This window comes from Typopeltis vanoorti, chromosome 4, assembly GCF_054136105.1.
Source record: "Typopeltis vanoorti isolate ZY-2024b chromosome 4, IOZ_Tvanoo_1.0, whole genome shotgun sequence".
NCBI lineage: Eukaryota > Metazoa > Arthropoda > Arachnida > Uropygi > Thelyphonidae > Typopeltis > Typopeltis vanoorti.
Genome location: NC_143552.1, coordinates 21855472 through 21874320, shown reverse-complemented (window position 1 = coordinate 21874320; position 18849 = coordinate 21855472). Strand labels below are relative to the sequence as shown.

At 35.5% G+C, this 18849-nt stretch overlaps 1 protein-coding gene across 3 annotated transcripts in view; it reads left to right on the top strand.

The window, feature by feature from the left end:
- car (vacuolar protein sorting-associated protein 33A) overlaps positions 1-18849 on the top strand; it is a 396220-nt gene that overhangs the window by 104468 nt on the left and 272903 nt on the right. For all 3 annotated transcript variants that reach the window (XM_090391677.1, XM_090391678.1, XM_090391679.1), the window contains exon 5: positions 11410-11514. In XM_090391677.1, coding sequence (XP_090247803.1) covers positions 11410-11514 — 105 coding nt within the window. The remainder of the gene's footprint in view (positions 1-11409; positions 11515-18849) is intronic.

Genomic DNA, 18849 nt, shown 5'->3' with positions numbered 1-18849 from the left:
AACAAAGCTGGTATGATAGGAAGTCAATTGAATAAATTCATATGGAATAAGAGAGAAATTAGTCGGAACACTAAATTAGTTGTATACAAGACAGTGTTGAAACCAGTTTTAACTTATGGATCTGATTACTGGGTCAGAAGTAAAACACTTGACTAAAGACTAGAGATCGCAGATTTGAGAGTCCTCAGAAAGATTAGAGGCATGAACAGAGTGGCATCAATGGCAATATCATATTAAAAACGAGAATATTAGGAAAGAACTTGACATTGTCAGCATCCAGGAATGCATTAGCAGAGCTAATCTCAGGTGGTATTGTCACTTAAACAGAATGGGCGAGGAAAGATTAGCAAAACAAGTGTTCTCTGCCAAGTTGGCAGGAAAACGACCCAGAGAAAGACCAAGATATAGGTGGATTGATACAGTACAAAGTGCCTTAGACGATAGAAATATAAGATCTGGTTATGTTGAAGTCTTGACAAGTAACAGACTGATTTGGAGGAAAATTGTAGATAGGAAGTTAGTAATGATGTAAATTTTTCATGTAGTACTATCATATCCTGTACACCCCTTGTGGGTACATGGCAGGAATTTGATGATGATAGTCTGGTTAAAAGATTGGAATAATATTCACCGGTTATTGTTTTACTATTTTCAAGATAATTAATAAACAAAATGCCTTTAGCATCCCAAAACACCAATGCCATGATCTTTCCTGCTGATGGAACCGACTTTGTCTTCTCTGGACACTGAAGAACTGGCTTCTGTCCACTGTTTTAACTGCTGTTTGAATTCTGGTATGTAATGGTGAATCCAAGTCTCATCCATAGTAATAAATCGACGCACAAAATCAGTTTTATTCTTGTTAAATGAACTTCGAATGAATTTCTTTTGGCATTAAACCTTCTTTTACAAAGAATTTTATAACCACACAATATTCAGTTTAATCCATTTTTCAAGGGATACAGACAACTTTTGATTCAAACAGCTGTATAAAACAAACTACTTGATAGAATGAATTATAATTTCACATGGATGCTTATGACAGATGTACAACTTAGCAAAAAAAAAAAATCTTGCCGATAGTGTTGCCATCTATGGTCGAGGCCAAAAACTTTTCAGACCTCCTTCCTATATGTTATATACCCCACCACATCAAACTTAATAGCGTTTGAGCATGTTCAGGCCAAAGCACATTATGTGTGATGTCAGAGTTGAAAAAAAAATCATGGATCCAATTTACCTTATCAGTTATGAAATGACCAGTGTAAGAGCACTGGTCCTATGATTAATTTTGACAATGAAAGTGCAGCAAGTGAAATAAAGACTAAATTTTTCTAGCAATGTTCTTGAACCATATAATCAGCCATTTGTTAGGGAGGATCTAAAAAGCGCTCTTTTACTGTCCCACTCTAGTGCTGTTGAGCCTGATTGACATCATTTGTGAAATGATAAAACATAAAATTATCCACCATCGTCTTCTATGGATCTTCTTCTCTTAATATAAAATAGAATACTTGCAGTGAAAGAGTTTCTGGATTATTAGCATAAGTCATATGTCATTGTTATCCCAAAACCAGGAACAGATCCAGAAACAGAGCAAATAATTATCGACCTATTGCTCTAACCAGCTGGTTTTGTAAAATATGAGAGAAAATGGTTAATGCCAGACTTCTCTGGTATTTAGAAAGCAAAAATCTTCTCTGCAATACACAATGTGGATTCCATAGACATCATTCAACTTTAGACCATTTGGTTTGTTTAGAAACTTATATAAGAGATTCATTTCTGAATTTGAAAGTAAGAGATTCATTTCTGAACCAAGAACACTTGGTTTCAGTTTTCTTTGATATGGAAAAAGCTTATGACACAGCCTGGAGATATGGCATATTAAAAGACCTCTAAAACCTGGGTCACCTTTCTGTATTTGTTAAAAGCTTTCTGTCCAATCTTGCATTCTAAGTCAGTGGGAAGTATGCTATCTCTGCCATACCATCATGAAAAGGGTGTTCCCCAAGGCTCTGTCTTAAGTGTGACAGTTTTTGCTACCAGAGTTAACTCAATCACTGAAAATCTTCCTCCTACTGTAGACAGTGCTCTATATATTGATGGCTTCACAATTTACTGTCACTCTTTCAACATGAAGGTAATTGAAAAACAACTTTAGCAAGCAATTGATCATGTTTCTCTGTGGGCTCTTAGTAATAGGTTCAGGCTTGCAATAGAAAAAAAGTGTCTGTGTAAACTTTTGTTGAAAACTCACTCTTCACTCAGATCCTGAATTAAGAATGGGATGAACTGTTATTCCAGTAGCTACAGAAGTAAAGTTCTTAGGACTCATCTTTGACAGAAAACTTACATTCCATGCATACATTCTTCCACTCAGAGAAAAGTGCAAAAGAGTATTGACTTTCCTTTGCACTCTATCTTCTATTGAGTGGGATGCCAATCAATCTTCATTTGCTTTCTTTATCATGCACTTATATGTTCAAAGCTGGAGTATGGGTCTCAAGTCAAAGGTTCTGCAAGGCAAAATAACCTGTGGAGGTTGGATCCCATCCACCATCAGGGTATACAGGTAGCTACTGGTACCTTTTTGCACATCACCCACACAAAGTCTTGATGTTGAGGCAAATGAACTGGCTCTATCACTTAGATGGAAACAGTTGTCTCTTAATCATTCCCTAAAGATAGTCTCTTCCAGATCATCCTTCATGGACAAACCGTTAGTCTGTTTTCTCTGCATTGGGAAGCTCAATATCAGAATGCCATACGTCCTTTTGTTATGCGTGTTAAAGAGATTATGCAATCTGTTGGCATGAATATTGGCAACATTGCCTACACCAAACATAACAGCATCCCTCCATGGCAGGTTTACACTTATCCTACAACCTCTTACTTTGTCAGCTACAGAAGTCTACCTATAATTGTTTAATGCACACTGTGCACTGTACAGAGTGCAACCCGCTCTGATTTCTTGCCCATCTGTATTGATGGCTCAAGAACTGACACCAGTATTGGTTGTACTGCTGTGTTTCCTGAGTTCATTCAGGGATGCCATTCAGCTTGCACTTGTGCATAAAAAAGAAAACCACTACCAAAAGTGTGTAATTTATACATACTCATTGAGCTCTTTACGGGCTATCTCCTCTCCTGTGTATAATCCATATCCAGTGCTGCGTGGCCGGAAAATTCACCATAGACGTTTTTGCCATAAAAAATTTAAACTAACAATCTGGTGACCTTATCCACCAACTAGTTAGAGGAAGGTAATTTCTTTAAAATTAAGTTTTCTGACAGTCTGCTTGTGTGCTTCCTTTGATAAATATTTCTATGCACTAACTTTGTTATGTAAAACATTCTGTGAGTATTGTCACCTTTCTCATCCCTGGAAATCTTAAGCTTATCAAGCAATGGCAAACTTAAAATCATCAGCTACTAGTTCACAAATCTCTGCTCAGTCTTTAATTGCCGATATTTCATCAAATTTAGATAACAACACTTCATCTCTGATGTCATCTTTAGCAAATTTGTGTCGTAATATTAGATGGAGGCAAAAGAAAGGCCGAACATCCCCTATCCCAACTGAAAGAAGTGGATATATAATTCTAGAAGATTATAAATTTCTAGAAAATGGTGAGCAGTTTTTATTATACAATAATGGTGAAGATGATGAAGAGAGAATTTTAATGTTTGGTACACAAGCTGGATTAGAGGACCTTGAAAACAATGGATTGGGCATGCGACAGTACTTTTAAATGCAGCCAAAATATATATTATCAGTTATTCAGGCTACGTATAGTAATAGGAAGCATTAGCATTCCGCATCTTTTTGCTTTCATCATTACAAGCCATGTGCTCACTGCCCATTGGTGTCCGAGCCTCCTTCACTATCTTCTTCCACCTTTCTTTGCACAGTGTCGCAGATTCTGTACACCTATTCCACACCAGTCCTTTATGTCGTCTATCCATTCTCTGTATGGTCTACCTCTTCTGTTTACACCATCCATAATACCAAACATAAATATCTTCTGGTCCTCACTCATTCTACAGATGTGTCCAGATAATTGCAGCTTCTGTTTTATAATCTTCTGCATTAGATTCTCTTTTGGTTGTATCTTCCAATAGAGCTTTTCATTTGTGATTTTCTGTACCCTTCCTATTCTTAGAATCTTCCTGTAACAAGTTCTTTCAAATGCCAAAATTCTTTTTCTTGATTTTTTATTTATTACCCACGTTTCAGATCCATAACGTACACCGCTAAAGATGCATGTTTCCAGTACTCTTAGTTTTGTTTGCAGGCAGATCACTTTACTTTTCCAGATGTTATCCATGGCCTACAGATTTGTTCTTCCCTTTGCATTCCTGATCTTTATTTCTTTTTTACAGTCCAATTCCAAATATGTGAATTGTTCTATATTTTCTATATCAATTCCATCCACTTGTATCTTTTGTTTCATGTTATTCTCACCAAATACCATTGTCTACGTTTTTTTCCAAGTTCATAATAAATCCAAATCTCTTCCCTTCCTCATTTTTTTCAATTTCAGTGTTTTTTGTATTTCACTTTTGTCTTCTTCAATAACAACAATGTCATCTGCAAATCTCAGATTGTTAATTTTCATCCCATGCACTAATATTCTTTTTGCATCTTCCTTCATTTTATCCATTGCTCTTTCTGAATGTGCAATGAAAATGCTTGGTGATATTGGGTCCCCCTGTCTGGTACCTCTGCTTGTTCTAAACCATTTCCCTAAATCATCAGCTATTAGTTTTCTATCAATTCCATAGGATTCTAGCACTGCTAATGTCACTTTCTGGTCGACACTGTCAAATGCCTTCTGAAAATCAAAGCAAGTATATATGTTTTCGTTTTTTCTCCTAGCGTTCTCTGCTATTAACTACATTGTCAAAATCTGTTGAATTGTAGTTCTATCCTTCCTAAATCCTGCTTGCTCGTCTGCAAGGTATGCTTCCAGTTGTGTTCTCAATCTTTGTCAATATCATCATCACTTTACCAAAGTGACTTGTCAAGGCAATTGTTCTATAATTTTTATATTCTAGCTTATTTCCATTCTTATATAATGTCACTAATATCGATTTCACCCACTCCTCTGACATTTTTCCTTCTTTCCGTACCATATTATATAGTTAGTCATTTCTCCAGTGATGTTATCATTACCAGGACTATTGTTGTGTTTTAGCCATCCTATTGCTTTTTCTACCTCTCCTCTTAAAATGTTCATATCATGCTCATTACTTGGTGGTGATATCTGCTTCAATTCTTCAGTCAGTTTCCCAATGCTATCTAAATCTAGTTTTTCTTCATATAACTCACAACAGTATCTTGTCCACCGCTGTTCAATTTTATCTTTATTCATCAATACTTTGCCTCTTTCATCTTTAACTGTGGTCTGTTTGGTTGCAATCTTCTATTAATGGTTCTAATCATTTTGTACACCTCCCTAGTTTTATGCTCTCTTCTATATTATTGCATTGGGCTTCTAACAATTTCATCTTATCCATTCTGACTGCTTTTTTCACCTCATTATACTTTCTTCTATTTGTTCTGATGTAGCCCTTCTTATCACCAACATTCGTTTCTCCTGTACTAACTGTAGTGTTTCTTGTCTAATCCATTTCTTGTTGATCTTCTATTCTTCTGGTACTGTTTCTTCAACTGCATCTTTTTAATTTCAACTTGATGTTTGCAATCACTAAACTATGATCCGAGTCTATATCTGCTCCTTGAAGGTTTGACACTGCTGTACTGATGTTATCCATCTTCTTTTAATCAATATCAATCATGTTCTTGGTTTTCCCACCATTTGATCACCATGTCCACTCCTTTTGCTGGAATCTTGTGTTACAGATCATCATCTCACATAGTCCACAGCAAATTCTAACATTTTTTCACCTTGTTCATTTCTTTCTTCGAAACAGTATTTTCCCATCACTTTCCCAACCATCATTATCTATTCTGACTTTGGCATTCCAACGCCTTCAATAATTAGTACATCTTTCTTTGGTATTGTTTCTATTGTCTCTGTAAAATCTTTGTAAAATAAGTCAATATCCTCATCTGTGCTGTCAGATGTGGGTTTGTATATCTGGACTGTTGATATATTAAATGGTTTTTGCTTGAAATCTTGCTGCTATGATTCGTTCATTGACTGGTTTGTAGCCTAACAGTGCCTTTCTAGCTCTTTTTGTTAAGAAGGAAGCTAACTCCTGCTTCATGCATGATGTCATGCCCTGACCATATGACTTTGCATCCATTTATCTCTCTGGTGATGTCCATTGCATCTCCGCGAGTCCTAGTATATCACACCGATATCTCTTCATTTCCTCACAAAGTAATTCTAGTTTTCCTGACATCCGAAGTGTCTGTACATTCCATATTACAACTGATAATAGTTCTGTTAGTTTCTGTTTTCTTTTGTATCCCACTTTTCAATCGCTCAATTGGTATCAGGGACCTTGTTGATCCGGGTGACGTCCGAGCCAGCATATTTAGCTTTTTTAAATAACGAAACCTGTGGTGCGATCATAATTAAAAGAAACACGCGTATTAAACACAGTGAAAATTATTTAATTGTAAATATTTCATCCTAAGTATCTTAGGACATCATCAGTACAGTAGTTTTAAACAATAATAGGAATAACATACAGTTAGGGCGCATGATTACAATAGAATCTCATTAAACGTGCATAACGTGCCACAGTAGTACAAAAAAAAAAAATTAATTATTTAACACTATCGTCATATTGTCGTTGCGGTTTAAGTTTGGTCTGTGTAGTAGGGCTTCAGAACTTTCTTTGTATAATCGTTCATCTTTATATAAAGATCTATGTAAAAGTTTAGACTTTTCCCAATGGATCCTATGGTTTGGATTTTCAATTCCATGTTGAGAGAGGCTAGATTTCTGCGGTTTAAAAAGACTAATGTGGTCTTGATGTTCCGAGATGCATTTCTGAACAGACCTACCTGTCTGTCCTTTTTTGTACTACTGTAGCACGTTATGCACATTTAATGAGATTCTATTATAATCATGCGCCCTAACTGTATGTTATTCCTATTATTGTTTAAAACTACTGTACTGATGATGTCCTAAGATACTTAGGATGAAATATTTACAATTAAATAATTTTCACTCTGGTTAATGTGTGTTTTTTTTTAATTGCATATTTAGCTGTTGATCATATAGTTATCAGATAACAATCATGTTTTTTCTTTACGGTCAGAGTATCGACACTCATCTGACCGACCCTTCTCCTTTATCCAGGTTTGGGAATGGCATGAGACCCCTAAGGATTCCATGGCAGCTTTTTGCTTTGCTTACTGGCAAATCAGAATTAACTTGCATCAGATTATTCAGTGCCTTAAAAGGCTTACGTTCATCATTAAATCCCGAAACATTAATGGTTGACTTCGAGAAAGCAACTATCAATGCTTTTTCTAACATATTTACATCAACAACTATAACAGGTTGTTTATTTCATATGCACAAAATCTTTATTGCAAAATTGTTGCCATTGGTTTGAAGTTACGCTATCAAACGGATGCTGAATTCAATATGAAAATTAAATGCTTCACAGCATTAGCATTTCTTCCAATGAGCAATGTTACTGATGGATTTGTTGAATTGACGATCCGCAGTAAAAAGTTAATTATTTACACAGTATCTCTTTTAATTTGCACAATTTTTAAATGATTTCATTATGTTATATATCACTGACATTCACCTTAATAAAGATTTGCCTTTTCAATGATTTTATAATACCCTTTATTATCATTGATTATTTACAAAAATTAATGCAAAATGTTTTACAGCAAAAATGTCTTATGCCGTAAATGTTTACGACAAATTTTCCTATGCCAAAAATGTTTATGATGAATTTTCCTAGAACTCCAGTGCTGTATGAGGTGTTACACCTGTCATACAAAATGAAAACTCTTAATTTTGATGTCCAATTGTGCTGGATTCCCAGCCACATTGGAATTAAGGGAAAAGAGACTGCAGCTGCTAGATCAGTTCTTACTTTCTCCACATGCTGTTTGACAGTACCATATACAGACTAAAGACAGTTTATAAGATCAAAGCTAATTGTTCAGTGGCAATCATCCTGGCAAGAAGTATTAACAAACTAGGTTTCAAATTAAGCATTGGCATTCTATTCAACATAGAATATGTTGACTAGAATGCCAATAGACTGCACATAAGTCACAATCTTACTCATTCTTGTTTACTGAGGGCTGATGACCCTCCTGTGTGTGAAAAATGCAATACATGTTTTACTATTTGTTGTATTCTGGTTGAGTGCGAGCACTTTACACAAGAGAGAAATGAAATTTTTACCTATCTAGCCAAGCCATATACACTCAGACTGACAGATCGCGTGATGTTTTTCTACAAAGAATTAATTTGTACAAACACACTAGACTATAATTTTGCTTATATGTAGTTTACTGCATTGCTTAACTTAACTTTTGTTCATGCATATTATTTACTAGTTTATTTTTGACTATTTATGTACTGCTGTAGCCTTTGACTTTGTGTATTTGTGTACCCTTGCTGTAATTTTGTTTTTATGTAGATATTGCATTGCTAAACTTAATTTTTGCACAAGCATATTGTTTTCTAATTTGTCTTTATCTATTTATGCACTGCTGTAATTTTATTTATATATAGATACTGCATTCCTTGGATTGGTTTTTGTATACCTGCATTTTCTTTACTAGTTTGTCTATGCAACAACCATTGCATCCTCAGCTTCTAAAAAAACTAGGATTTCTCTTTTTCCCAAGACATTACTTCACCCCTGAACAGCTGTTAAGCTTATACAAATCACAGATTTGCCTAGCTATTGAATACTGCTCTCACATATGGGGTGCCCCCCCCCCCCAAAAAAAAAAGCTCCCTCAAAATGCTTGACTCAATACAGATGAGAGCAATTAGACGTATTAATGACCTATCTCTTACCAACTCACTCTCCCAACTTTTGCACAGACATTTGGTTTCTGCAATATATGTATTCTACAAATATTTCCATGGGAAATGTTCAACTGAAATAGCATCAATAATTCCCCCACTTAGTACTGAGCTCATTGGAACACGTGCAGCTACTGCTCAAAATCCTTTCACAGTGCACCTTGAAACCCAAGTTCCTCCTTTCCCAATGCACTACCCATACATGCTACTAATGTACTATAGGTTGATCAACCAACCTCTCATGTATGGGCTCACCATATTAAAAAAAAAATACTCTGGTTATGCCATTACTCCAAGAAAAAGCTACTAAAGGTCTGTCATCACATGAGAAGCATTATCCACAAGATTACTTAGTGCTTCAGTTTTATTAAACAGTCACCTGCCAAAAAATATTACAGCATTAGAGAAAGATGCTTTAAGAAGTTGACATGACAGTGATGAAATCATTATACTTAAAGCAGATAATGAAAATTTGACAGTCTGATTCAACATTCAAGAGGCTGATAACAAGGAGGCGATCTTGTTAAAATCTGTACCATTTTAAATGGTATATTTTAACAAGATTGCCTCCTTGTATCAGACTCTTCCATGTATTTGGAAATGGACCATGATCCTGCTTGGTTGTCACATTTAAAAACTAATGATATAATCTCTAATACATTTGAATTTACAGAAGATCTTAAGCAACCGAAATCAAGACACCTGATCACTTGCAGATTGTATGGAGTACCTAAAAACAAACATCCCCTCCCCCCTCTCCATCCGATAATGGATGGTAGAAGCTCTCCTACTTATTTTCTTTCTAAATACCTATCAAAACTTGAGCCTCATATTGAGCTTTCAAACATAGAAATTTTTCCATCTGATATATTAGCTAATTTAGATTTAGTTTGGTTGTTTACAAACATCTTTGTGGAAGAATTAGTTGAGATCCTTGTACTAATATAAATTTCCCTTTTTTATTGATAAAAGTCGATCATCCTTATGGATAATGAAGCTGAAGGGTCAAATTTAACTACAGTACTGTCTGATAATGAATTTGAAGCATATTATTATTATTTTCGGAATTTTTAATTTTGCGATATAAATATACATCGATAGGATTCTGGGTTCACGCACAATAGATGTATATTTACATCGATATGACTCAAAGTGTTAAAGTTAGATCTAAGACTGGCATATATTTGTGAAATGGATCTGGAAGGCTGTGTATGTGGGACATGATCACATTCCCTATGCAGTGTTTGGAATCAGATTTGCATGCTGGTTATTTGTGAAGTTTGATTTTCTCACCAGTATCCCTGTTTCCTCCTGACATCATGTCTCTTCCATCATTGCCTCAAATCCTCATTCTTTAATTGCAAAAGAAAATTTTACCAAATATATAGTCTTGTAGTTCACCTTTAATGCCTCCTATCACCAGTTTATAAAAGGAATTATTTATATTTAACCACACTTAAGTCATTTTAAAATAGACTGAAAATTCTGTAAACAGTATTTTAGTAGATGGGAGACAATGCTTTGGATTAAATCAAATCCACTTTGTATTAAACAGAATATCAGATTTATGTTTACTGTATATACAAAAGATTATAAATGCTAGTTAAGTATAAAAAAATACATTCACAATGTATTCGTCTTTGAAATAAAACATCAGCATTGCTTAGCCCTGCATAAGGGTTCTTTTCTGTTTAACTTTCAGACAGTATGTAAAAAAAATAATAATAATTAATAATGCACATAAAAAAAGGTTGAAAATCAGCAGCTCATTTCCATGACCTTTTTCTAGTATGATTCCTTCCCCTAAAAAAAATAGTGAAAGAGCAGTGCACTTCTTAATTAGCAAGCTTAGTAATACACAGAGACATATAACATTGCTACGTGTAGGCAAGTGATTAAAGAGAAGTAATTTATTAAGTTTCTTGGAAAGCTGGAGGTTGTATTCATTGAAAAAATTGTATGTCTTTCCAAAGAAGGAAGATTTATGTTCATACAATATGTTTGGAGTTGGACTGTTTACACATGTTGACCAGTGACTGCTCTAGTTCTAACTAGAGCAACCACTGGTCAACATGTGTAATGATTAGGTGAAGGAATTGTAGTAGCCAGTTCACTATAGCAACCCCATGAAAGCAGCTATGAAAAAAGGCATAATGCAGAAACAGAGCACCTATGGGGAAAGTGACTGGGGGATCATCACCTATTAGTTGGTTTTGCATCATCCCAAATGTGAGAGCAATATTCAAAATTTGGTCAGGTTTAACCAAACTTTGAATATAGTGTTAGTTGTTGAGCAGTAAAAAATAAGTTTTTTTAAGCATGATTTCAGTATTTATAATGCTTCCATTATATTAAAAACTCATCCTGCATATCATAGCATAATATAATATAATGTATTTTGTTCTTTATGTTATAAAAGGATAAAGGTGTTTATGGAAATTTTGAAATTGTCGAAGACTGCAGTGTTGAATTGTTTCCTTTTGATACAGATGTTTTATCTATGGAGATGGATGCTTCTTTTAAGGTAGGAACAATTTTGAAATTCATTGTACAGTAAAACATTTATTTATTCTGCTCTATATACAGGAGAACTTTAAAAGTTTCCATAATCATTGATTTTGTGGTAAGATGTGTGAAGACCAAAAAAGTCGATGAAAATGTCATTTAAAAATGAAAACACACAACAGTTTTTGAAAAAATAAATCGCATTGGGTAAATGACATTATGACATCCCACTTATGGCTCAAATCTGCAGCTGACATGTCACATTAATGAACCATTTTTTGGACTGTTGTTGAAAAAAAATAGTTTAAATAGCACCAAAATGATCCTATCATTCATCTGTCCATAAATCATGGAGATATCTGTTCATTATATGTTTTAACTGCTACAATTTCACGATGCAATGGCCTCAAACATCCTGTACAGTTTCACATGCCATCAATGGCCCAGGACAAGCTCCTATTGGTTATTCTACTCCATCTCCAATATTCCACAGAATTCTAAGTATCGCTTTTCTTGTCACTGGAAAATCATATACACAACCAATAATTTTGAAACCAAGAAGTCTCAGGTTTTTTTTTTTATTGGGAGTTTTATAAACTTGCATCTTATTGGGAAAAAGTTAGTAGTTGTGAAGATTATTATATACTCAATGGATAAAACATTAGAGATTCCTACCTATTAGCGTATCGGTCCTTCTCTAGCTTGAATAACAGCCTGTACTCTCTGAGGCATTAACTCCACCAGACGCCGGAGGTAATTCCAGCCATTCCTGTTGCAGCATTGTCCACAACTGACCTTACACATCAGTCCTAGATACGTGGATTTGATGTTTTGCTCTATGGCATCCCAGAGAGATTCAAATTGATTTAAATTTGGGGACCTTGGGGCCACTGGATGGTCCCAAATGCAGATGAGTGTTCCTTGAGCCATGCCTGAGTGGTTGTAACTCAGTGGGGCAGTGCTTTGTCTTGCTGAAACAGACCATTGGTTGCAGGATGCACAGAGGTCATGAAAGTGTTTAGGTGATCAGTCATCATATTCTGGTAACACATAGCATTTTAGGACCCCTCCAGATACACTAAGAGACCTAATGTGTCACACGAGAAAGTCCCCGAACCATCACAGAGCTGACCTGGCACGAAAGGGCCATGCACTTGTGCTGTTAACACCACACCTGCACCCTCCCATCAGCTCAGTACAACTGATAATGGGATTCATCAGACAACACATGACTCTGGTTCAATCTGTAGAGGTCCAGTTTTCATAGTCCCAACACCAGGCGAGACGTAATGCCTGATGATTAGCTTCCGTCATCAGACGTTAGAACATTGACTTCCACATCCCATGGTATACAGGGTACACCATACTGTTCATTACAATCTATTCATAACATGGGAACTCTGTACTTGGAATCTCATGACTGATATAATATGTAGTATACATGCATTTTTTTCTTTTTTACACATGCTTTGCAAAATGCACAAGCATTTAGTAGATTTATTTGTGCCTATATAAGATCAAGGGTTCTGGGTAGACGGAATTATTAAATCGTTTATTATTAAATTTATTGTCACGTTGTGGACACTGTCGGTGTCCACAATGTGATACTACTTACCATGCATTTACTTCGGGAACACTTAAAAAAAATTCAGCCAAATCCAATTGGGTATGATTTTTTTCTAAGCATATTTTTTCGAACGAATGAAATTTGAAAACAGGTATTAGTAACAAGTATATGCTTGGATAAGAGCAAAAACACTGATACCAGAAGATGTCAATGTGTCATAAAATAAGGAATGTACGCTTAATGTATTTTTTCATATCCATCAAATTTTTCCCCATATTTTAAGTATTTATGTGTTAGATATGTTTTTGTTTCTAGTTATAGTCAGAGAATAGAAGCAAATCACAAATCTTCAGGTTTTTTTTTTGTTTTGATCTCATGTAATAAAACAAGATATCTTATGCAGGTAGTGCCAAATCTCTGATGCTGCTTGGACTTTCGACATTAAAACTGGATGCGATTTGTAATGCCATTGCCCTGTAGTTGGTCTGTACTTTCCTGGACAGTCTACGTCAACCCCAGTCATCAATGGCATGTGGTCAGCCACCACTTGCTTGCTGGGCACTGGTACATCTGTTGATGGTATACTTGCAGTAGACCTTTGATATGGTTGCCCTTGAGAATCCTAGGATTCTTACCACTTGGGCGATAAAAGGACCCATCTATCTCGTTCCGATAACACGTCCACAATCAAAGTCGATAAGTTCACCACATTTACCCATGTTCATTGATTGTGATATACTGTTGGAAAGCCCCAATATCTGCATTTGGTTTGGGTGTGTTTCACTCTGTGCAGGGGATGATGCCAGTGTCAACTTCCCATCATCCTTATCTCTAGTGTTTTGTCCATTGAGTGTATGTTTTAATTTAATTTAGAAAACCACAAGAACTTTTTTCATAACCTAATAGCACTTCGTGAAGATGTATGGGAAAAACTGCTAAAACCAAACTGGTTATGAAAAATTTATACAAGCAGATATAAGGGGAACAGCTATGGTCTCCCATTTCCCGTAATCTAGCTAATTACTTTATGGAACATTTTCAACAACATATTCTCAACATTTTTGCACCTAAACCATCGATTTGGTACAGATATGTTGATGTTTTTGCTGAATGGGACTCCTCTTTGTCTGATCTTCATGAATTTCTTAGAAAATTAATTCAGGAAACCCAGGAATCAAATTTACCCTAGAAGTAAAAGTTAACAACTGTCTTCCTTTTCTGGATGTTCTTATTCTACATCAACCAAATGGCAGTCTACAGTTCTCAGTATATGGAAAACCAACTCATACTGGCAAATATATTAATTGTAACTCACATTACCGTTGTCAGAAATATGGTTTAGTTAAATCTCTGGTCGACAGAGCTCATAAAATATGCTCAACTGTTTCTTTTCTAAACAAAGAGCTGTTTATTATCAGAGCTACCTTTATTTCTGATGGTTATAATACAAAACTATCGATAAAATAATCAATAATTACAGCTTTATCTTACTCCTCAAGAAGAAGTTTCTTCACCAATCTGGTGAAAAAGTCTTGCTATTCTTTCTGAAAGTCCATATGCTAAAGAACTTTCAGAAAGAATAGCAAGACTTCTTCACCAGATTGGTCTACAAGTCTCTTACCATCCAGTTCATAAATATCTTCCTTATCTCTCCAAAAAGCAAATATCATCCTCTTTATTATCCTAGAATTTACAGAATTCTCTGTTCTTGAAGCTTATGTTATTACGGACAGACAGGTCATTCTGCATAAATTTGTCTTGAAGAACATCGAGAATATATTTCACTTAAGGAGCCCAATAAATCTGATTTAGCAAACCATGGCTTCACTGATCTACAAAACACAGAATTTAGTAGAATAATAATAATATGAAAGTTCTACACAAAAACTAATTTCTTCTGGAAAGACTGTATAAAGAAAGCTGTGAAGCACGCATTCACAATCCCAACCTTAACAAAAAAAAAGATTGCCTTAACCTTTCATGTGTCTCATAAATTGTATTTAATTATCGTAGACAGGCTTATACGTTGGTTATGCATTATTAAAACACTTAAGGAATAGAACAACATAGTTAAGAATATAAATTAAATTAAAATTTAATAAATATTTTCCGATATTTCGGCAATGTCACATTGCCATTTTCTAAAGACTTACAAAAAAGTTACGTGCACGTAGGCACTACAACATAGAACTGGGAATGAAAAGATGAAGCTATTGTTCTCCTAACAGTCCTGATGGTGCCCTCTAGCGGGCTAAGTAGGTGTTCTTAATGCAACTGTATTACTTAACCAAAAGGACTACACAGGTAAGCTGAATGCTCTTCTATTAGATCGGGCCACTTACCTCCCTATCAATTACAATCCCACCAACTCTCAAATTAGAAAACTTCACAGGCTCCTTAAGAGAGTCACTTCTTGGCCTGTAGAAGTTACCAACAGATTAAAGCCGTTTAACTCTGTACCCCCCGTATTTACGGACTCCCAAAAATACACAAAGAAAATGTGCCATTACGTCCCATAGTGGATGGCATTGATTCCCCCACATACAAATTAGCTAAACATTTGGCCAAAGAGCTCACACACTATACTGGCAACACACCATCACACATAAAAAACTCAGCCCATTTCAAAGCCAGCATAGAAAACCTTACACTCCAACCTACTGACATAATGGTCAGCTTTGATGTGTCCTCTTTATTTACAAATGTCACTCAAGGAAACTTTAGAGCTAATCCAAGCTAAATTTTCTCCCGACATCTCAGCCTTATTTCAGTTCACAATGAACTCAGGCTATTTCGTTTGGCAGGGAAAATTCTACAAACAAATAGAGGGGACAGCCATGGGTTCACCACTCTCCCCACCCTTGGCCAATTTCTTTATGGAGACCTTTGAAGAAAAAGCCTTAGCCTCTGCCCCACAAAAACCAACCATATGGCTTCGCTACGTTGATGATGTGTTCGCTATTTGGCCACATGGGTCTGAAACACTTCTCTCCTTCTTAACACACTTAAACAACCAACACCCCAGAATCAAATTCACTCTGGAAAAAGAGGAAAACAACAGCCTCCCTTTCCTAGACACACTAGTCACCCGCCAGTCTAATGGAGCCTTGGTTTTCTCAGTTTACAGAAAACCCACCCATACAGGCAGATACATTCACCAACAATCCCCCCCCCCCCTCACAACAATATGGAGTAGTGAAAACACTATACAACAGGGCTAAACTAATCTGTTCAAACGACTTGGCCCTAAACACTGAACTAAATCACATCCTCAACACTTTCTCAGCCAATGGCTACCCCCCCCCCCCAAAAAAAAAAAATCCAAAAAATATTAGAACCTACAAACCACAGATCCCCTCCCTTCCCCCCCCCCCCCCACAACAAGGATTACTCTAAATCCATCACCATTCCCTACATCCGAGGCACCTCGGAAAAGATTACCAAAATCTTAAAAAAACATGACCTGACCTCCTGTTACAAACCTTACAGAAAATTGGCATCTCTTATCCGCTCCACTAAAGACCAACCACTTCCCCTAGACCTACCTGGTTTTTACCAGGTCCCTTGCAGTTGTAAACTGTCTTACTTTGGCCAAACAGGCAGGACAGCGAATATCAGAATTTCGGAACACAAGGACTACATCCGTTTTCACAAATACAGTCATTCTGGGCTTGCGGACCATGCTCTGGATACACGCCACAGAATACGGTGGAAGAAAGCTACAGTGATACACCATAGCAAATACAAATTTGAAAGACTCTTTATGGAATCAGCCTCAGCCCTGAGAAATTCTCCAAACCTCAACAAATTTGGGTGTATGCGACTGCCCCAAATTTGGGAGGCCTACATCTGCAGACCTTCAGCCCAACGGCCAAGAACACCTACTTAGCCCGCTAGAGGGCACCATCAGGACTGTTAGGAGAACAATAGCTTCATCTTTTCATTCCCAGTTCTGTGTTGTAGTGCCTACGTGCACGTAACTTTTTTGTAAGTTCCTTTAGAAAATGGCAATGTGACATTGCCGAAATATCGGAAAATATTTATTAAATTTTAATTTAATTTATATTCTTAACTACGTTGTTCTATTCCTTAAGTGTTTTAATAATGTATTTAATTAATTATTTAAATTTAAAAATATTTTATTATTTATTTGATTTTTATTTTATTTCTTGATAACTATTAATGTAGATGGAATTATTCTCCTGTAGTTGATAGCGCACATAATATCGCATGCTTTCAATTTAATTGTTCTCTCTTTTTTGTGGTTATTTTCCTGTATTATATTGAAAATGGCTATGAAACATAGTCGAAAATTCTACAAATAAACAATTTTATGTAAATGACTTCTGTTGTTAATTAGTATTATGCTATCAAAAACAGTAGATGTGATTGCAATTCTTGTAGTAATGTATATCATTTAGGTTGTGGATATTGGTAAAGTGAATGCAAAAGTTTTTTTGTTTTTTTTAAGGAGGAGGCGGAGGGTTTAGATCTTTTAATATTTTCTTTTGTGATTAGAATATTTTGTTTGATTTTTAATCTCCTCAAACCTCTAAAACCTCCTCATCCAGGTGTCTACAAGATAGCTGTGGTTTACACTTCAATAAGACCAGACAGGCAGGTTGGCAGCAGTATATCAATCTGAACACATCAAGGAAACTGAAACAAAACAGGACTCACAGCATACAACCGAAACCAGTTAAGTATTATGGCAACAAACAAAAAAAGTTCCACATAGATTACAGATTTTTCTCGAGAGCATTCAAAGAATCAGCTGAAATAATCAACATCCTCAAGAGTGCAACAAAAAAAAGGGGTGATTTTACATCAAGTGTGGTCTTCTCTAATCCAACACGACACACACACCTAGTTACCAGTAGTGTACAGCAGACAATGTCATAACAAATGCATGCTTTCTATTATTATTCTTGTTCAAATATTTTCATTATGTACGTTACCTGTTATAACCTATTTTTTAGTTTATTCGCATATTTCTCTACAAACTAGTAGAGTAGTCAATAAAAATAGTGTTCTATTCCATTTGATTCTCACTTGTGGAGTAATACTGGCAAAAAAAACACCAATTATAAAGTTAGTTGCCTGAATGACAAAATTCAGGTTGTTTTTTTATTTTAATGATGTGCATACTTAGTTCATTATGAAGATTTGTGATGTGATATTTAATTTTAGCTAACCTAACATTTTGAAATGTAAATGTTTTATTGATTTTCATTTTTATAATTTCATACTTTTTAGTTACTGTTTACATTTGTACTTTTTCATGCTGTCATTTTGTGTGCTTTTTATGTATGTTTCCTGCTAATCCTTCGTGTTCTATCAATGTAAGATTTCTCATCAGAACTTGGCTACAGCTTCTTCTTTATTTTCTGGTTTTAAAGCAAAACACAAATAAGTTTTATGCAGTACTTCCCACAAAAATCCTCCTAGCAGCTGTATTTTGTACTATGGATTGTGATTTGTCAGGAAATTCAGTTTACCATTGTAAAAGTATTGTACTTTTAGTGTTTGCAATAGGAAACTTAAAATAAATAACATTGATTCCTTGGGACAAAGATCAAAACTTTTCTGTAGTTTGCTATAATGCACATCTATTTGTAGTATTTTCAGAAAACAGCAGAAGAATTGCAGCCAAAAAGAGTAGGTGTTCAGCAGGATGGTAGAAATGCAAAAGCAGTACGTTTGGAGCTACCTTTTTTTTTTTTATGTTGGACCCATATACAAGAGGTTGGCTGGTCAACCTATAGTACTTTAGGATTACCGTATATG